This window comes from Dysidea avara, chromosome 15, assembly GCF_963678975.1.
Source record: "Dysidea avara chromosome 15, odDysAvar1.4, whole genome shotgun sequence".
Taxonomy (NCBI): Eukaryota; Metazoa; Porifera; class Demospongiae; order Dictyoceratida; family Dysideidae; genus Dysidea; species Dysidea avara.
In genome coordinates, this window is record NC_089286.1 from 8,120,564 (window position 1) to 8,143,482 (window position 22,919).

A 22,919-nucleotide genomic window follows, 5' to 3' on the forward strand; every position below is an offset into this window, starting at 1 on the left:
TGACATGTGAGAGGTCATCAACAAAAGATATGGTACATCTGAGGAGGGCCAAAGGGTACTCCGGAGTGGCTGTGTCATTCACCAAAGATACGAAGCTGAACATGAAGAAGGGTACTTTTTTATTGAACAGCACCAACAAGTATCAGTTCATTAATATGCTTAGCTGCTTCTTGGAAAGAAATTGTAAAGTATACCGTGCTTCAGGAGATGCTGATGTGATGATTGTACATTACAAAAAAGCAGTAGAATTAGCCAGAGTAGCAGACACTGTGCTAGTTGGTGATGACACCGATCTTCTTGTATTGTTGTGCTATCATGCCTGCTTGGAATCACACAACATATGTTTCAAACCAGAGCCACTATGTAACCTAGGGTGTGGAACATAACTGCTGTCAAAGAGAAACTTGGCTTTGAAATATGCTACAATGTTCTCTTCCTGCATGCAATACTTGGATGTGACACAACACCACAGCTATATGACATTGGGAAAGGTAAAGTCCAGTAAATACTTTCAAATGCAGGCCAAAGTGTTCAGTACAGTAGCATCTACACCAAATGACATTGTGGCTGCAGGAGAGCAAGCACTAGTGGATTTATACAGTGGAAGTCCAAAGGAAGGATTAAACTCTCTCCAATACAAGCGTTTTTGTGAATAGGTAGCTAAAAACACTACATTTGTTCTTCCACAAACTTTGCCACCTACTTCAGCTGCTGCTAAATATCACAGTTTCCGTGTATAATTCCAAACACAAGAGTGGAAAGGTGATGCCAGTGAAATGCAGCCAACTGCATGGGGGTAGAAAGACTATGATGGTAAACTGATGCCTGTGCTAACTGATCTATCACCTGCTCCAGATGAGCTGTTGAAAATGATTAGATGTAACTGCCACACTGACTGCAGCAGCATGAGATGCACTTTCAAGAAATACAAGGTGAAATGCTCTTCTGTTTGTGGCAACTGCAAGGGAACAGGCTGCACCAACTCAGACACCTCAATCCATGAAGAAGATGATACAGATACCAACACTAGCTGAATGAAACCGAAACTTACCATTTATATACACAAGGGAATAGATTATCCCTTACCACGGCCATGGTTAACGTGTGTCATTGTGTATGTACCTAACTTAACTTGTACAATGTCAGGTTTCGAGTTGTAAAGAATTAAATCCATCTTCATGACAATGGAGAATGAAAACAACCAAATTGTATATAAAGCTATGCTATTTCTCGGTTTCCATGGTAACACATGCACCTTCTAGTCTTCATTATGACCCTCTGTTATGAAAATAGTCCCTTGCCATGGGAAAACTATCGGTAGACAAGCAAATAAATAGCTTAAACCAAAATTTAATTAAGTGCGTGGGCGGGACTAAATAATATTAGTTATGTCCAGTAAAATGATGATAACTTTAGAACAGATTAAGCTATGGATACCAAACAAGTGTCATCTTGTTCCTTATAGTGAGAGCAATCGTTTGATACCAAATATAAATAGTTTGGATAATGTATAGCTGAAATAGAAGTACAAATCCTAATTTTTTGCTAAAAATGGCAAAAAGGTCATGCAAAAGGTCACTTTCCCCTTATGGGATTTTCCGGGACTTTTGATATGTTATAGAGCACATTTTTCTGTGCTAGAAACTGTTGAAACCATTTGTGTTGCAATTAGTTAAAGGTTAAACCATAAAATGACTGGACTAGAACACATCAGTGAAGTTGCAGTTGTTTTCCCATAATGTCCAGCAAATCAGTAGAGCCGTCATTGGATCACTAAGTAGCTGTGAAAAAATCAGGGCCACATGTCAACATCAGCAATGAGTAAAATGACTGACCAATGTGTAACATGCCAGAAGACTGTGAAATTACGACCTTTGTAGTCAATGGGAGCATTTAGGTTGTGTCAGAAAGGGAGAAAGGCTGTACCAAGGCTTGTATTATGCATTGATTGAATGTCAAACCAAATGCAATCCACGTAGGGGAAAAATCTGATAGACCCAGGCTGCTAATAAAGTTTCTGTCACAGCAATTCAAGAAAAACCCACAATCCTGCATAATTGTTACAAACTGAAAACCCTGCATACACTCAAAAAATCTTTGCTACACCTGCCTTGGAACAAAAAGAGAGACAAAAACCTAAGGCAGAAATTGGCTGAGATGAACAAAGATGACATGTTATACAAAATAAAAATAAAAACGGGGTGATAGTGCGAAGGGCCTAAGCAAGGCTCCTGATACTGATAATCTAACTACACTGATTATAATCAATTACCAAAGTTTATTTTCTAAGAAAGATTTGGTCTCTACTTAGTTTCTGAACTGAATCATGGTTATTGAACTCTGTACTGAATAATGAAATCTTCCCTCCTAATTTTACAATAGATAGAGACAGTGGATATGGTGGAGTATTTATAGCATGTAGATCTAATATTCAATGCAACCCATTGAAATTGTCACAGAATGTGAACTTGAATTTCAGTCATCTCGTGGCCCCCACTTACCATAATATCTGTGTACCGTACTCCATACAGTAATCTTGTATATATGGAAAATCTCACTGACTCTATCAATTACATTGTAAATGATTACAAGAATTCTATTATATGGTTTGGTGGTGACTTGAATCTACCTAATATAAACTGGGCTAACAACACTATCAGCGGTACTAGTTATTCACTCGCACAATGTAATGTCTTTCTTGATTTACTTACAAGCTATGACTTTACACAGATGAATCTACAACCAACTAGTATTAGGTATTTTCTTACAAACCATCCAACTCTAATCTCTGATATAGTCATTCCTGGAATAAGTGATCACGAGGCTGTGTGTACTCTAACTGTAAAGTTTGTATCATCTATTAAAGGAACTGTATTTCTGGAGCAAGGTAGACTTTATATCAATCAATCACTTGGGGAGCTATGTATGCGTGAAAATCACTACATTGTTCTTCCTGTTAATATACCCATGGTGTAGTATGCTGGCTTCTTGGGCCACACGACACACATCCTAGACTGTTAATATTAGGGATGTTGCAAGTCCATGACACAGAAATTTGTGACTAGATTTGCAGATCAAGTCAAAGATATTATAATACTATACAGCATGAATTTCAGATCAAAAAACCTTAACAAAACTTCAAATTTCTACTTATTGAGTCTGTTTTCAGCAGTCAGTCCTCTGACTGAGTGTTTAACCATGAAAACTTTTCTATGGTCCTGTGAAGAACTAACACTAGCTTGAGGGGATCAAACACCACAACATCCCCAGTACAGTACTGAATTGGTGATATGCATTTGTTTTATGATATTTATTATTATTATTATCAAATTTACCACAATGGAAGGCATACACAAAAGGCAAAGCCTGTACAAGGTGTTAGCCACAAAAAAGAACACTGCAACTACAAAAATATACAACAAACAATAATTACAAAACTGCACAACAATACAAAAACATCAATTAACACACACATAATGGTATAATGAATGCCGGAAGGATTTTGGGTTTGGATCATTGAGGATGGTTAATGGTACAGAATTCCACAGAAAGACAGTGTTAACAAAGAACGAATAATGACGAGAGTTGATGGTTGACTGAGGTGGGTTTATTGACAAGTGATGACTTCTAGTAGATGAAATTGAATTAAATTTACAGTGACAATTAAACTTGATGGATGTACGTTGGTGATAAATATTATGGAGGAAAGAAATAGAAAGGTACTGACGTTTTGATTCAAGGGTAGGGAGATTAAGCTGAGAGCAGCAATCACTTGAAGATACAGTCCATGAATTGGTCTGTGGACTCCAGCGACTGCCACAAATCCAGCGTGCTGCCCTATTTTGCAAAGATTCAAGCAATTTAATATCTCCCTTGGTATGTGGAGACCACACAACAGCAGCATACTCCAGAGTCGGGCGTACAATTGCTTTGTACGCCGCACACTTGGCCACACGGCTGCATCCAAGCATTGAGCACCGTAAACAGTTTAAGGACTTGGTGGCCTTATTAATCGCATACCTGCAGTGCTTGGACCAACTCAATATACCATCAACTAGCATACCAAGGTATTTGACAGGATTGTTCCACAAAATTGATTGACCATTAATACAATAAGTGAAATTAACAGGTTTCCGTTTGTTTGTGATGGCCAGTGCTTCACATTTCACAATATTTAATTTCAGCTGCCAACAATTTTTCCAGTTGGAAATTGCAGTCAAATCCTCTTGAAGAGCAGAACATTCCTGTTGGGTATTAGCTGGGGCATAAAGCAACACATCATCAGCAAAAAGTTTAATTTTAGAGTTCTTTACGACGGAGTCTAGATCATTAACATACAACAGGAACAAGAGAGGGCCTAACACAGTTCCCTGGGGAACCTCAGAAGTAACATTGGCCCAATCAGAATACGCACCATTGATCACCACTCTTTGTTTTCTGTATGTGAGAAAAGATCTTAGCCATGACAGCACCTTTCCATTTATTCCCAAAGAACTCAGCTTTAGAAGAAGGCGTTCGTGCGGCACTGAATCAAAAGCCTTGGAAAAATCCAGTAACAAGCAGTGAATAATACTTCGTTGCTCTAGGCCCAGAGACCAATCGTCAACAGCTTCAGTCAAAAGTGTTACAGTAGATATCTTGTTCCGAAAACCAGATTGTGAAGGACTGAGCAGATGGTGGTGTTCCAAGGCAGAAACTAAATGACGATGTATTATACGCTCAAAAACTTTCATTATTACTGAAGTAAGACTAATCGGTCGATAATTACAGGGATTATGTTTATCATTATGCTTGTGTATAGGAACAATGTTGCCAGAAACCCAGTCAAAAGGGAGAGTGCCAGTTGATAATGATTTGTTAAACAGATTGCAGAGAGGAACACAAATAAAATCAGCAGCAGTTTTTAATAGGAAAGGAGTAATGTTATCAGGACCACAGGCTTTGCTAATATTGAGTCGGCTCAGTTCAGTGTGGACTTCATCTGGTGTAATTTGGATTGAGTCAATAATGGTTGGATGCGGAGAGTCAGGAATTAACGAATCAAAATTTGAAGTATTCTCTTTAGTAAAAACGGAGCAAAAATATTGATTAAATAATGATGCTTTGTCAAGATCTTTTGTAACTGTATTACCAGAGTCATGAAGTGGAGGGATGGGGTTACGATAGCCTTTCACTGTATTAATCCACCTCCAGAATTACTTAGGGTTAGAATGACTCTGTTGACAAACTAAATTAGAATGATTTATGGTGCCCTGACGACATTTCAAACGAACCAAGTTACTGATAGATTTGTACTTCTTTAGTGTGACTGAGCTACCTGAACGCTTGTATTCACGATAAAGTTGCTTCTTCTTATGAATTAGAATTAATTTGATGGTAGACTCTGAGAACCAATGCATTGTCTTTCGCCTATTCCATCGAACAGTAGGAACAACATAATTGACAGCTGAGAAAAACAAGTCTTTCCATTGTGACCAGGACAGCTCAATATCATCACTATCGTAGTCAATAATGTCCCAACAGACACGAGATAGAACTTCTTTCAAGTCATCAATATTAGCAGCCTTATAGTTATACAACACTCGCTTAACAGTGGTTTGCTTAGGCATGGTGGCAGATAGATTAAACTGGACAGCATCATGATCGCATCCAGGAAGGCTGTCAACAATTTCCACTGATGAGACAAGATCTGGATGGGTTGTAAGTAATAAATCAAGGATATTATCACCTCTAGTAGAACAAGACACAAGTTGAGTACAAAAATTATCACAAACAAGTTGACATAGACAATCAGTAACTGGTGATTTAACTTTTGGTGACATAGTTATCCTGTCCATATCTGGAACATTGAAATCTCCACAAATGGCAACTGGTAGGGAACTACAAGCAGCTGCAAGTGCAGAATGCAGTGATTGCAAGGAATCTACTGTAGCTGTAGGTGGTCGATAGTAGATCACTAAACTTATAACACCACGAGAAGTATGCAACTCTAACCACAACATCTCACAATCACCTTCCAAGTGTTTACAACGCACAGCAGTGATCGAGTTGCGTATCAAAACAACAATACCTCCACCATGCCGATTATGATCACGGCGAAAAATGGTGTATCCAGATGGGATTATGCGTGCATCAGGAATGGAGGAATCAAGGAAAGATTCAGTGATGGCTACTACATCCAACTGATTTGCACACAAATATGCAATAAGATCGAAACGCTTAGGTAAAATACTTCTTGCATTAAAACAGATGCATGACAAGTGACTATGTGTCATAATTCCACTACCTGGAGAGAGCTGACTGATATTGTATTCACAATTTGAACATATCCAAGAATCATCAGACGGATTACTTAGCATAAATTGGTAGTCAGTAAGTGTTACTTTTGGGTCACAAGAGACATGAATCCATGTATCACAACAATCACAACAAATGGCAGCATCAGAGTCCTTAACCTCACATATACAAATGCCACACTGGTAAGCGGCTACAGGTGGACCCGGATTAACAGATACATTGCCACATAACAATAAAAGCATAAGAAAACAGCTTCGCGAAGTACATTTCCAATTAATGATCACCACGCTTGGTCTCCTTAAACTGCGCGAAAACAATGACTCACTCAACAAACCCAACGGGTACTCTTCAACATGATGAAAAACCACAGGACGGACATTGTCAGAGTCGGCAATAAGGCTGAACAAACCAGCAGCAAAAATGACACGTACGCACGCGAACTCCATTTTTTATATATATATATATTTTTTTTTATATTTCATAATGCTGAAAAATATTATTTGGTCTTATGCCTTCATCTCTATCAATTTTAAACTAAGCTGGATGCTCCCAGTCTAAACCAGAGTGGAAAAAAACCAATAACAATTATCAGCCCTAGACATTCTTGAGGCCATGAATAGCTCAATGTATAGTTCAATTCTATATGGTTAGCTGCTAGGTTTGGTACATAAGTTACAATGCTAATTAAAAACTAATAAATATTATCATAGGTCAGTTGATTATCAATTATCTGACGCTCAAAATGAGAAATGACTGTTGTATTAGATGTTCTATTACAGTATTTCAACAGAGTTCTGCATATAAATGTAGCTAACCAATTCATATAATTATTCAAACATTTAAACATTTGCCTGGTTTTCAAGTCATATGTTATAGTTAAAGCACTACTGCACGTGTGTACAGAAAATACAGTATGAGGGGGATTTGTCAAGAGGCTAGTACAGCACAAGGCAAAGGTGCACGAGTGCTGTATTTGCCTTGAGACACCCGAAGTGCTGTATATTCGTACACACAAGCATGGACGGTGCTTTAAGTGTTATATTGTACTTCCTGGTTATCTGGCTTGAAGTGATTATCTTGAATACCCGAACTGCTTTGATTTTCAACGATCAGAATATCAGTGAGTACTTATATTATAGATTTCTAGTCATAGAATGATCTAATAGGATTAGTTTGGCTAATTTTAGTGATTTAGAATGTCATGAACGTGAACAATGGACTTGGGCTGTCTGAGTTGAGTCGTGTTTATATAGATTCAATTCCCGGCGATCAGAAAATTAGTGACTGTTTATATAATCTATTTCTAAAAACTGGTAGGATTTATTTGGCTAGTTGTAGCGATTCAAACTGTCATGCACATGATCAATTGTGCTATCCAAGTGAGGTTGTTTGCAAAAAATTGCTTAAATAAATTATCCTCCTAACTGTGCTGTTATTTGCTCAAATGTGCTGTATATGCCAAATTAACTGCATAACTGTTCTGTATGACTCATACAGTACAGCTTTGCAGCTAATCAATACTGTATTAAAGTACAGTATGCCGCATCACTTTGACCCTCCCACACAAAGTACAATATACAGTTATAAAGGGTTGATGCAATAACGTAATAATGCTATGCAGGTATGTAGCATAGATGTACATACATAAACTTACAAGATGTTTTAGTCCAATCCATGTTGTCTTCACAAAGCCACAATTCAGTTACATTATCGTACATAACAGTACATGTATCGCCTTCATATCCAACTCTTAACACACCTGAGGTGCAGTCTCTTATTTCTGCCAATAAATCATCTTCTATTGCTGAGCCATCAATAGCTGAACCATAAATAGCAATGTTTTCAATGAATACAGATGGCACAATATCATTGCACCTTATACCTGTAGATGTGATTAAATATATTAAAGCAGGTTCATACACACTCAACTCCATATTCATCTCTATTGTAACTACTCCTCAAAGCAGGTAATTTGTGATTAAAGGTTTATGTACAGTGCATTGCACAAGCAGTTACATCTCTGCATGATAATTAGTAGAAACTGGTGAATGTACAAACAGATACTGTAATACAGGTACGCAAACAGGGTGAATAAATTGTGAAATTAAAGGTAGCAACATAAAATGGCTGTGATGGTACATAAGTAACGGCTAAAATTTTAATAACAATGATTCAGGTGAATTTGTGTTGCCTCCTCCAAGCTTTACTAGGACTTGGCACCAACTTCACCTGAATTGTCATTATTAAAAATTTGCCCTTAACCTACTATCACAGCTATTTCTTGGTGGCAAACTTGTCCTTTTTCTAATTTGGTTGTTTTGGTATAGATATCACTCTGTTTGGTATGGCAATTTCTAACATATCTACGCTGGCTATGGGGCTTTTGTTTTACACTGTAATTGTCTTTATTCTTTAATACAGGGATAAGACTAAGACTTTTTTATTTGTATGTGACTAAATGTTCATTTTACATATACGTGAATGATATAGTCCCATTGCTATTAAGACACGTACTAGTGTGTCATGCAGTCCAAGAAGCCGGCACGCCACACCAGTGGTACATTAACAGAAAGAATATTGTAGCAATTTTCACACGTACATAGCTCCGTGCTGCCTTTACAAACCAAGGCAATCTTTGCTGCACAAATGTCCTCTACCTACAGTAGTCCACATACCAAATTTGAGCAAAATCACTTGAGGCATTACAAGCCTTCAAAAATTGTCTCAGCTTCTTAATTTTTTTAATTTTTTTTTTCGTCTTTTGGCACACTTGCAAAAACTGTCATAAAACTTGAACACGTAATCTGATTGCCTTGAAATTTAGTACATGTATGAAAGGGATAATGGCACATCTTGTACCAAGTTTGGTTTAAGTATGAATATACCCCGAAGGACTTGCAGGGGAGCTTGCTGTACAGCCTCAAACAGACCAATTCTAACTCGGGTGACGAGGACAACCCTGAGCATCATTGGTGTCATGATCAAGAGCCCCTGATAGTAAGAGTAAGCATTGTTTTCTGTGGTACCAGGGTAACTGTGTGGGAATTTCTCCCTCTGAGGGCAGATGCATGAAAGATCAAAGTAAGCCATTTTGGTGCTCTTACTGTTCAGGACTACCTACCCTCCCTACTAGTAGTAAAGATTTTACTTGGAGCTACCAGTCAGTGGACACCTTATTTAGTGAACGTACTTGCAAGGCTTATGACATTGTGGTCATTGGAATCCAAACCCTTTGGTCAGCAGGGGAGTAGAAAGCAATCTTGGATTGGTCAGGCAACTTAAACATTCACACAGATTGTAGTGGTGTACTACATCCTTAGATTGCCTTTTATATGGTTTTTATATAGTGTATTTCAGCAACTGACTGTTCTATTAGAGTGTCTGACTGCTCTAGTAGTGTATATCGATCTTACTATGGCAAGTATTGGTCCGGCAATTGCCAGGTCTGCCGGACCTACTCTGACGCCCCTGGTCAGTCCCTCATGGTAAAATAAGAACAAGATTCGTTTTTGAATTGTCAAACTTGTTGGCTAACCATGGTCATGCTTCTGCATTGGAATCAATTTCTCTGAAAGCTGCTATGCTCATGCCTATCTTACTTTTACAGCATCCGTTCTGGAAATCCAAACTTCATGGTGTCTTGAGCAACGACTGCCAGTTTGGTTGGAGTGCTCTGCTAACTGAAGGTGTTACTATCCAAAAGCTACTACTGCATGCCCACTCAGCCAAATCTCAGGACAATGATGCTCGTGCTTTTGCACATCTAATGTTTGAAGGGAGGGTGAAAGCTGCCCTGTAATTACTCATAGACAACTCCCATGGCTCTTTCCTTCCTCTAACTGTTTCGTTTGGTGACACCACTGTCTTGGATGAACTTGTGAAGAAGTATCCTGCTCCCTCCCTTGCTGTTCCAGAGGCTCTCATTGCTCCAGATGTTCCTCTTCCTGATTGTTCACAGTCTGTCACCTTTGATTGCCTTGATGAACATTTAATTTACTGTACTTCATATTGATAGAGCTGCAGGCCCCTTTGGACTTGATGCTCATATATAGTTGGAAATGTTTGTGTACTTCTTTTCACAATGCCTCCTTTGACCTGTGCCACTCCCTTGCCTTAGTCACCACAAGGATTGCCACAACTTTTGAAGTTTTGAGTCCCTTTTTAAATAATAAACTTTTAGCCTTTAAAAAGAATCCTGGTGTTCGTACTATTGGAATTGGAGAGGTACCATGCTGCTTGATCGCCAAGGCAATCCTCTGGGCTGAAATAAAATTGATGTTTTGGAGGCTGCTGGCTGTTTCCAGCTTTGCGCAGCTTAATGGGGGAGGGAGGAGGGGGTTGTGAGGCTGCAATTCATGCAATGTGGTAGATTTTTTTGGACAGTGATACGAAGGGAGTTTGCCTGTTGGTACCTCAAATCTTTTAACAGAATGCTGCTCTTTGAACATGTTCAACCTCTTTCCACCTCTTGCGACCATTTTCACCAACACCTATTGGAATGCAGCAGCTCTGTTTTTGATAATAGCACACTATGGTACCACGCAAGAGATCCGTTGGCTATGCCAATGTATGCCATAAGTCTTATCTCCCTCATACAACAGCTCTCCAGACTTTGTTACCAACTGTGGTATGCTGATGATGCTGCAGCAGGTAGCAAGATTTTGTAGTTGTGTCAGTAAAGTCATCTCTCTTCTTTAGATCATCAATTGTAACTGGATCAGGGAAAACTGGTCTTATCACTTACGACAGCAAGTTTTTTTTTTGTCGCAAACACTAAACTACATGAACACATTATCAGATTTCACTGTCAGAACTGTCTTGGGTTGGCTGCTGGCTGCTTTTTCCAGGCCCAGTGATGAGCTGTATGCATGAGTGGCACGGGGCCTTAATAAAGCTCTGGCCAATCAGGAGATAGTTATTTGTGGCTGTACAGCTTTATGGTATTGAATACAGACCTATGCTGCTGATTCCCTAAATGGCTCATAACTTGGTCTATTTCATCCCTTCGCCTTCTTCTTTCATTTTCTTTCTTTGCTCTCCCACTGCCCCTACCACCAGCCATTGTACAGCTCACCCGATACAGATGTGGCATGGTCAACCTCAGTAAAAAAACTAACTAAAATCATGGGAAAGTTAACTTTTGGGTACTTGTTCAGTAGATGGTTTTAAAGGTAAGGAATTTGTGTAAAACATGTGAAAATTTTGTTTTGATAGCTGCAACCATTGACAAGCTACATGCACAACACTCTGAAAACTTAAAACCAGCATTTCTTAATATTTGTAATTAGACTACAACAAGTTTGATACTGAAATTTGATTGGCTGAAAATGTGGTCTCTAAATCCCATAGTGCCACGCTCATGTCCAATAGAGACCACACTCTGAGGCAATGGGAAACATGATATTTACACGTCTGTAACATTGGCAATGCACGAACATTTAAATGGCTAGTAACAGCCATACTGAATTAGAGGGAGGAGTAATGGGCTTGTTTGTACTAAATAACACTACATTTCTTGTTTACAAGCAGCTGTCAAGGCACAACAATAGCAACAATGAGTTGTAGTCCAGTCCTTTGAAACATATAGTACGCACCTGTAACATTGGAAATTCACGGACGTTTAAATGGGTAGCAATAGCCACGCTGAGGTCCTACCATATAGGGAGGTGTAGAGGGCTTTTTTCTAGTATTTAACAATATGTTTCTCATTTACAAGCAGCTGTCAACTCAAGGTACAATAATGAGTTGTAGTCTAAATAAGTTAGACGTCAAGAACCACTGGGTTCTTACAGGATTTAGAAAATCCTCAGGCCCTTAGTAGCGCCCAAGTGCAGCGAGGGTGCTACAGCCCAGGGATGTCAAGTTTTCTAAATCCCATAGAATCCTGATTTTTGATGTCTAACTATTATATAGGCGATAAGACCAGTTTTCGTACATCCAGTCACAATTTGGCTACTTAACAAATGCGAAGAAAACTGGTAAAAGAAAAACACTTAGAACATGCTTAAAGAGGTTTTTGCTGGAACAGGTATACAGGTTACTACTTTTGATCTGTCTTATTTAGGTGCTGCTATTACTATTATTATTATTATTACTAGGACCGCGTCACATACAACCAAGTGCATACACCAACGTGACAGCCCCCTGGTGAGGCTATTAGGTGGTGAAGGCATGAACCCCAAATCAACTCAATTTGTCACTGTAGTGACAGAAACAACAGTGGCATCGTAACTAAAGGCCACCAGTAGCTAAGTGCCAGTACGTCATTGGTGTGGTAATGGCACAGTGATGTGTACACAGTATATGCATACACAACCTACAGGAGATGCACAATACTGTAGGAGTATACAAGCCAGGTGAACCAGATAAAGGAAAACAGCCAAACCAGCCAGAGCCTAGTAAGCTGGGTAAAGGAAAAATGTACAATGATACAAGAAAACATTTAAAACATACCATGCTCTTTACAGTACGAACAGACAACCAAACCAACCAGAGCCTAGCAAGCCAGAAAAAATATAGTAAAATACAAGACATATGTACATTACAATACAAACAAACATACCTGTCCTTGTGCAGCTGGCATGTCAAACCTATTCAGGTGTCCTGCAGCCATAGATACACGGAGCACATCCACTGGCAGCTGGCATGGCGACTTGAGACTTAGTGTGCCAGCTGGCAACACTTTCAAACACAATTGAACAGTAGTTCGCTCGTCTAAATATAGCCGTTTGAATCTGCTTGATTAGAAGTGGGTATATCACGTGCTGTTTTGATCGGCAATAAATGGAATTGTTGTACGTTTGTATCACCTCCACAGAAACATTCACCCATTATACGATTATCTCTTCATACAACATGGATTCTATTCCCGGTGAGTGCGAAGCCTTAAGCCTTGTAGTTTTCTCAAACATTATTTATTATTTATTTATTAATTATTAATTTATTTATTTATTCATTCATTATTAATGATGTAATTTTAACCGCGTTTCGTATTATTCTTAGTACTTGGTTGTATAATTATCAATTTTGTCAAAATGACAGGGTCGTACAGAAGGACAAGCCTGCAAACGTACTCCCCACAATTAAACATACATACAGTAGCATTAAATGCCACGAATACAATAACTAAGACGAGACAGATAGCTAATAACAGAGCAATACACAATAGGACAAAAAAGAGAAAGTTATTTGAATAGAAATCGTCGAAGGGCAGCACGGAATAGATTTGACTTTTTAATCTGTAGGATGGAATGCAGTATGGTGTTCCAAAGAAAACGGCTGTTTACAAAAAAAGAGAAGCGATATGAATTAATAGTAGATATAACTGGCTGGATTGTTAGAGGGTGAGATCTAGTTGAGGTTTCAGGTAACTGAAAATGATTGTGAAAAGGTAAAGAGCTTCTGTGGTGCAGACTATCATGTACATGGTAAATGGAGAAATACTTGTGGCGCTGCTTGATGGTAGGCCAGTGTAACTCTTGCACACAGTCATCAGAAGATTTACTCCAGCAATATGATAATGGATTCCACCTACTATTGGAAGCCCAACGGGCAGCCATACCTTGTATGGATTCCAAAAGATTGACATTGGTATTGCTCTCTGTTCTGCTCAGTTTGTACAGGACCATACAACGTACTGTGTTGGACGATGAGTCAACCATCTAGCATCATTTGCCAAGACACAGCCTCATGCTTCTTACTCAGCATTTACTTATGGGTTTGATTTTTAAAATGGACATTTTTTCTTTACAAAACCCTGGGGAATGCTGAGTGACTTTTTCCCTTTAGAATGTGCTATTCATCAACTTTCTTCCATGTGTAGTACCTCAACTGTCTAGAAATTTTGAGCGATCACTGTTGGCTCTTTCTGTCCATTTGAGAGTCCTCAGCATTTCTAACCCATGTGAGATTGTTTCTGCTACCTAACATTTTCTTAACAAATGGCTAATCCCATTATTCAGTGCACTTTACAGCAGTCCTCATCTTCTTCCACTCACGTCATGGATCTGCAGCACACAATTTTCCTTGAACTTTCAAAGAATAAGCAACAGACTCTTACTGATGCTGTTAAGTCCATTTGTCTTCAATGTCCATCTGAACTCCAACACACTATCGACTGCCTGAAGGAAAAGGCTCATCTTCCTGGCTTACCTGTTTTCCCATTGAACAACATGGGTTTGTTCTTAATTTACATATGCTTTTTGTTTGTGTTATGGCTAGCCAGGTCGCCATTTGTGGCAATGATTTTCATGCTTTAGCTGCCCTCATGATACCTTTCCCACCATCCACTATAATGACATCCATGACTTAACTGCTTCTGTCTTGTCTGAAGTCTGTCATGATGTTAAGGTCAAACCTGTCCTTCAACAACTTTCAGGTGAGAACTTAAGATGCAATCAAGTAACCTGAAGAGAGTTCAGCTACAACCAAGTCATCCTGTAGAGAGTTTTAAGTACAATCAAGTCACATGCACCCTGTAATCAAGTCACTGAGTCACTGTCACGTCATCCTGTGTGGAATTCAGCTACTGTAAATAACAAGGAGAGTTCATCTATATCCTGTAGAGAGTTCAGCAACATTTTAATCACACTGTAGAGTTAAAATAAAGGTGGACTGTAGAATGTTCAGCTTCAACCGAGTCATCCTGTAGAGAGTTCAACTCTACAGGGTGATTTGATTGTAACTGAGCTCTCTACATGATAACTAGAACCTCTCTATAGTTTTACATAGAGTGACTAAACTCTTTACATAGGACTTGTTATGCAGCTGAATTCTGTACAGGTGGGGCTGAATGCTCTTATAATAGGTTGAAGATTCTATCAGAGTATTTCAATAATTTTCACATAGTTGGATTCCTTTTTGTTGACAGAGTAGGTTGTCAATTTGTGGTAGCAGGCCTTCGTACTGACTAGATTGATTGTAGAGGCACTTATCACAATCTTCCTAATTTATAATGCTGTGTAATGTATGGGCTGAACATAGCTAAACGTGAAGCATAATGGCTACAGTAAATTATATGAGTGAATCTTTCATAACTTCCATAGTGACTGGATTGATTACAGAGGACTTCCAATGCTATTCTTTATCTGTTAGGTCCCAGTCTATTATGCTCCAATTTTTACTATGAGAGGTGCTCAAAAATCAAGCCTATTATGCTAAATAACAGCATTTTCTGAGTTAGAGTAAGTGACTGCTCTATTAGAGTGCCTCAGTCTTATTCTGCAAAGTGTGTGTAACCAGCCAAGAAGTGGTTTACTTAGAAATTATAACATGCTTTCAGCAGTAACAATTATGAATTGGGTTTTTCTTCTGGCGCATATTTTGTATACACATTTTATTTAAATTTTCAAAAACTGTCCCAAGTATGTTGGCATTATGCTTGATGCTTATGGTTACCTTTTATGCTTTAAACTATGTCAGCATAATCGGCTAAGGCCTATTGTTTGTAAGAGCTGAACATAGGTGAAAACAATGCAGAATGGCTGATGTGATTTTTTAACTAATTAATAATTGAGGTGTGCATTCAGACTACTTTGGTGCCATTTTTTTTCAACTGAAGAGGTATAGTAAATAAACATGTAAAGGAAGAATATTAGATATCATAGACATAAAAAGTAAGGAAACAAGGGTGGTTGCCTACACCTGTAGATATACTGTACTAGTGGACATTTAATCCCTGAATTCCTTTACGTCATGACAATAGACTGAAGTAGAGATCAAATGTCCACTAGTAAATATATGGTGTAGGCAACCACCCTTGTTTCTTTACTATGATCCTTAATTGAACTTAATTAACTTGTATATATAATATTATCTTAAAATAACAACACTAGTCATCACAAACTATCAATATTACATGCATGAAAAAGATACGCACCTCCAATGGTTATTGTTGCACTTGCAGTAGTAACCCCTAGATTGTTTCTAGCCACACATTCATATAATCCTGCATCACTCCACATCACAGAATCAACTATTATTCTACTTCCAATGACAAATGAACCAGCAAACTGTGCAAACACAGAAATGTTCTGAGAATTACTGATAGTACTTAATGTCTCATTTCTTTTCCATTCTATGATTGGTGTAGGGAAACCAGTAGCATTACAGGTTAGAATGAGTTGTGACTTTCGAGTAAGTGTTTGTGACACAGGAAATACTATTATGTCAGGAGAACCTAAAAATATTATGCAAGTAACATAATACAAAACACAGTATGTATATTCCTTGTATGTTCCCTCTTATTGCTCAGGGGTCTCAAGACCTCAAACATCCCCTGGATCTGCGATGATCTACGGTATGTTTACCACATATTTCCTAATGTATTCACATGTGTCTTGAAGTCCTAAGTGACATAAATTCAAGCAGATCTCAGTGGCGAATCCAGAGGGGGACATGCACCCCTCCTTCCTTCATCCCTTGCATACAAGAACAAGATACTCTAACAGAGCAGTCAATCGCTCTAATAAAGCAGTCACAGTGTTCATGAGGCAGTGTAGCTTAACTATAAAGCTATTGATAAGGATCTGAATAAGGATCTTTATATGCTTTATATATACATCTGGTAAAGGACAGCAGGGGCGGATCCAGGGGGGGGGCTTTGGGGGCTGAAGCCCCCCCCCCCCCCCTTCATATTTAGGCTTTACTTGATCAATATGCTGAGTATTATAATGAAATTTTGTCTTAGCATAATTATATGATCACTAATAATACTAGTACTCATAAAACCACCTTATAAACATCTTTCCAAGGTATTATCAGTGGATTTATGCTAAATCTTATGCAACAAGGACCCGGACCAGCATTGGAGGTGTACAAGATCGAGATACTCTAATAGAGCAGTCAGCTAACTACTCTAATAGAACATTCACTGGAAACATGTAGTTGGTTCTGTTATGGAATTTTTCCAAATCTGCCTGCACCTATACATACAATGAAGTGCATTGGTCTGTTTAAAGGGCTTCATTCATCTACTTGTGTAGTTAATATGTATGGCATTACTTAATTCAGGTACACAATTTCCATTGAAAATGCTCTCAGATTCAATCTTGTATTGTTCAAATTTCAAAATTTTCCACTTTCAACATTCTTATTCTAACATGCACCTATTCAGTGTTGTGCAATTGTGAGAGGGGTGCATCATGTACTTGGTTGTCTATACCTACCCAAACTTTTCCATTAGCAAAATGCTTCAGAGAGCCACACTTATAATCTAAAGGCAGTATATAAAATATCTACGGGTATGAATTTTAAGTGGAAAAGTCTCCAAATTGCAGTATTTTAGCATCTATTTTTCAAACTTTTCCTGGGGGGGGCATGCTGGGAAGTGTGCTTTGCACACCTCTACCCAAGAGATTAGTACCTTGAGTTAGCCCCCCCTTTTATAAATCCTGGATCCGCCCCTGGACAGCCATTATTGAACCTTTTTTTTTTGCTCTTCAACTTTTCAGCGAAGTGTACCCCCCTTTCCAAGCTGTGGATCCGCCCTTGAGTTTGTTGCAGTGAATACCCATCCTACAAAATTTATTTGACTGCTTCTTTGAGACCAATAGCTATGCATATTTAACAAAGGTTACAGACTATTTAGCCATGGTATGGTATATAACATACATGGTATATGTATGCAGCATATATATAGCATAGGACATAAAGGACAGCTGGCTCAGGAGTTGATCTAAAGGGTAAATGTAAATACAATAAACGATATAACCTAATTTGGACAATGATGTGTATTAAACTACTTTTAATGTCATAATTACAATTTTCAAATGGCATTGCTATATGCATAAACTTTTTTAGAGTGTCTCCAATATAACCTGTTTTAAGCCATAAAGTTTGCATATTGCCACAAATATTATTAAGTATAGCAGTGTAACCCCAAAATTGGCATAATTGTGCACTTTTCATAAAACCATGAAACTTTCCACATAAATAGTATTCCTCATGACATGCATTTTTAGATATAGTGTCATCGCTAAGTTGACCTTTGGTGACTTGTATGGCCATTATTGTACAGAAAATTGATAATTTTTGTTGTTAACTCCCTGAGGAAGTAATTAACTTGTTAAAACATGGTACCAAACAAATAATATTGCTGATAGAAACAACTTGGTTTTTTCAATAGGTGATTTCATTACAAAATTGTGGTCATTTTTATTAGCTCAAAATTTGATAAATTTACCTGCCCTTGGGGTGTGAATTACCTATGGGCAAATTAATTATCAAATTTTGCAGCTAATAAAAATAGTCATAACTTAAGAACAAATCACCTATTGACTTCAAATAAAACCAAGTTGTTTCTATCAGCAAGATCTTTATTTTGGTACTACGTATATTTTAACAAGTTAATTACTGCCTCAGGGAGTTAAATTCAATTTTATGTACAAAAATGACTGTAAAGGTCACCAAACGTCAAATCAGCAATGGCACTATATCTTAAAATACATATCACGAGGAGTACTATTTATGTGGAAAGTTTCATGGTTTTATGAAAAAGTGCACAATTTTTTGGTTGTGCTGCTATCCTATTATAGCCTTGCCAGTTTGTATCAATAATAGATAGCACCAAAGATATCTCCTTTACAATGAATCATGTCCATCTCCATAATTCAAGTGAGCACTGTTAAGTTCTATACTATAAGCACGTGGGTAGAAAACATTGTGTTTTTGTGAAATTTTGACAATATAACTTATGACAAAATGACATATGTGACTGGGTCTGACAAAACCAGTCTTATCGCCCATGTCAGCAGATTCCATTTTTCACTAAGAACACAAAGCTACATGAATACACTATCTAATTTCACAATAAAAATCAGCTAGACTTGAGTAGTCTACTTTTGTTGGCTGCTTTTCCCAAGCCCAGTGGCAATCCGTACATGCAGTGTGGGTCCTTAATGGAGCTCTGGTCAGTCTGGGGATGACTGTATGTGGCTGTACAGCTCTGTGGTGTTGAATAAAGACCTGTGCTGTTCATTTAAGCCAGTTTTGAGACCTGAATGGCCCATAACTTGGCTCAATCGTCCCTGTGTCTTCCTTTTCAATTTTTAAACAGCTTAATATGGTGGGAAACTTAGCTGTTGACTACTTGCACAGTGGATGCTCAGAAAGGTAAGCAATAGGTGTAAAATGTGTGAAATTTGGTGCACATAGCTTCAACCATTGGTGAGCTACAACGCTCTAAATACTTAACTGGCATTTCTTGATACTTTTAACTAGGCAATAAGACTGGTTTTCCAGGACTGGGTCACATATTCTAGAAAGTTGTTACACTTGGTAAAGGAAACTGCTTTCAACCTGTGCTGAAGTTTGATATGGATTTTAAATTACTCATGTGCTGGCTACTTTTACCAATCACTGGTTTTGCTCATGTGAGTGTGTTACAGTGCAGACAAACATAGATAAGTAGATATGTGCAAACACACGTTTTTACAAAACAATTTCAAGCACATGCCCACAGCTGGCCTTTAACTGGCTGTGTGTGCACCTGGTTAAAAACATTGATATATTAGTACATCCAAAAAACCTTCTGCATTGTACCTGAACATAATACATCCTCTTAGCATTTATCAACACAGCTGTGCTATACTACATGCGTGTACGGTAGTGTGTAAAGCACTCACCAGATAGTGTTGCCTCATTTGAGGTGACATTGTTGACAATGTTAGTAGCTTCACAAGTATATATACCCCAGTCAGTAACAGTCACGTTAATAATCATTAACATTGAAGTGTTACTACCCTCAATGTGTCCAGGATCATTTACTAATTCGTTATTATTGTGCCACCATTTGTAACCAATGGATTGGGAACCTGAAGCTTCACAAGTGAAGCTCACATTACTACCGATATTGCTAGTCTGGTCCACTGGATGTGAAGTAATTATTACACCAACTGTTGGAACAATGTGCATAGAGGTGAAAACATGTGCATTTGTACAAATTACAATCATTACCCTGCAGCTTACCATGTACAGTTATAGTATTATTACTAGCTCCAGCATCATTGGTGACAGTACAAGTGTAATTTCCTCCATCAAGTATAGTTACATTACTAATAGTAAGAGTGCTGGTGTTAATAGTTGTGGAATTTGTGAATGTTTTAGTCCTGCTCCAACTGTATTCTAATTGAGGTCCACCCTCTGATGAACACTGTAGTTGCAACTGACTGCCATCAGAATAATTGTTATCACCAGTAATACTGATATTATATGGAGCAACTAAAAGAAGAAATCAAGTATTCACGCTATGAATTACAATATTTATTGCATATACACCATATGAATTGATTTCTGCACATTCCAAACTTTTGTGACGTTGCCATTTTTATAGATACTTTACATAATAGTTAGACTTCAAAATGTGGGGTTATACATGAAGGCCCTGTGTTGTGGTGCCCAAGTGAAGTGAGGGCACTGCTACAGGGCCTGGGGGTTTTAAATTCTGCATTTGAAGTCTGACTAATTTAGTCCACAGCTTGCTGTTGTACCTTCACAGCTACTTTTGACACAGGAAATGTTGTGTTCAATAATTAGCAGAAACATGCCCTTTATGACTCCCTTTAATCAACAAGGCAATAAATATCTATTTAAGGGTCCATCATATGTTGCTAATGTAAAGGAAGCGTAATTTTATGTTGTGTATTGCCTGAAAGACAAGGATCTATTGAAACGTGAAAAAGGATTAGATCTCTGTAAGTAGCTAATGAAAATTGAGTACCTTATTTTGCTGTGGTCTAAATCATGGCTTTTGCACAGCACATAAGAGGTATAAAAGATTGCCTATGTATTCCCTCTATATAGCAGCTACAACAGATAATGATATTGTTATTACTATGTAGGAGTACACACCAGTGAGCAAGGCGGTAGCTGTATCATTTCCTGCAGCATTGCTTACTGTACACTCATAAACACCACTATCAGAACCAGTTATCATTGAAATATTCAACACAGAATTGTTAGAAATGGTTATTCCTTGCTTTCTCCACTGATACATGTTGTTAGGACCACCTTGAGACAAACAAATTAGTATTTCCGTTGCATTTGCACTAGTGATAGTAATGACAGGAGATACAATTACACTCCTTATTGGTGACACTGCATAAGGTAAAAATAATTATAATAAATGTGCTCTTTTAAGCATGTATGTATACAGTGTATATATTCACCTTACTTATTGTACTATATAAATGCATCAGTGTGTATGCATTTCCCTAGAATTTTAAGCAACGTATATGTGAATGGGGCCTGATAAAACCAATGGGTCATGATAGTGGTTTGGTTTGAAATTATTTATCAACAATCTAATAGAAAGCAGCCTTCTAGGCTTTGGATCCATTTACATAACCTTCTGGACCTTTTCTAAGAAATATAGGGAGTGATATTGAATGTTTCTCAAGCTTTCAAAATTTCTTCACATCTACAACCCACAGGAAACAGAATTCAACAATTATTGCATGCAGTAATCAACTCAGGTATGCACTCTATTAATATCTTAAGTGTTTGCGAATATAGGGAAAAGATAATAGTTTTAAGGCACCATAATAGATTTGTAAAGCCATACAAGTAGCAGTTTTCAACTGTTTACAGCAATTTATCCAAAGAGACGCATTAGACTAAACATTGCACATAAATGCTACTCACTGAAGTTTAATTTCAAATGTTGCAGATCTTAGACGAAAATTATAGTTACTGAGTTCTTTAGTCACAATAGCAGAGTGTTCTGTAAATTACGTACTTAAAGCACACACATTACTCTGTCAATGAAACCATTTAATGAGGGCTTGCCTATGAACTGTAACAAGCATTTAACAACCAAGAATCAGTATAGAGGCACTTGCAAGCTACCAGGAATAGTGCATTCTTTTGAGTATAAAAGAGCATGTCTCTTTTATGCAAACAAAGACTAAAAGCAGACTTGATAATCTGCGTAAGAAAATACAATAGATAAAGTACACAACAGTGAGAAGAAACACTCCGTGCATAATTTGTGGTTTAATCAGTTGTGCTACACAGGCGTCTGGATTCAGTGGAATGGATGATGGAATGGAATGGAATGATGAATTATATATATTCATCTTGTGGTCACTTCCTTATAACAACCACCTCCGAACAAAGACCATAAAAGTTTAATGGCATGGCTGGCTTTATAACTATGTCTTAGATCACCTCTAAGAAAAGGCTACCTCTTTATAAAGACCAGTATTATGAGGTCTAAATTATTATCTTCTACTTAGCATGTACAATGATAATGTTTAATTGTGTACCACATGCTGTTTTGGTAAATTTACAGATTTTTTTCTATGATTAAAAACCTTTCCATGCGCATGCATTAGATTTCAAAGTCAATAGTTTTCCTACATTAGCTAGTTTACCTCAAGTGTTGAGACACCAGTGTTCTCAAAATGCTAACAAAAAAAACTTTAAAAATCACTATGGGGTGATAGCGGTCTGCAGCTATACTATATAGTCGATCTGGGCTGTCTGACTGAAGTATAGGGATTCAATGTCATATGTTAAGCTACAGGAATAGAGTAAATCACCTTCCATGTTTTATTACTTTTGATCCCTAAAATTTTTCCTTACATTTATTAAACACAGGTACTAAATTGAGATGAACAAACTAT

At 37.8% G+C, this 22,919-nt stretch overlaps 1 protein-coding gene across 1 annotated transcript in view; it reads right to left on the reverse strand.

Moving 5' to 3' along the window:
* Positions 1-22,919, reverse strand: part of LOC136245248 (uncharacterized) — a 201,949-nt gene that overhangs the window by 149,828 nt on the left and 29,202 nt on the right. The window contains exons 4-8 of the mRNA XM_066036736.1: positions 21,145-21,390; positions 20,263-20,514; positions 19,920-20,189; positions 16,175-16,474; positions 7,952-8,179 (exon numbers count right to left, since the gene is read on the reverse strand). Of these exons, the coding sequence (XP_065892808.1) occupies positions 7,952-8,179; positions 16,175-16,474; positions 19,920-20,189; positions 20,263-20,514; positions 21,145-21,390 (1,296 nt within the window). The remainder of the gene's footprint in view (positions 1-7,951; positions 8,180-16,174; positions 16,475-19,919; positions 20,190-20,262; positions 20,515-21,144; positions 21,391-22,919) is intronic.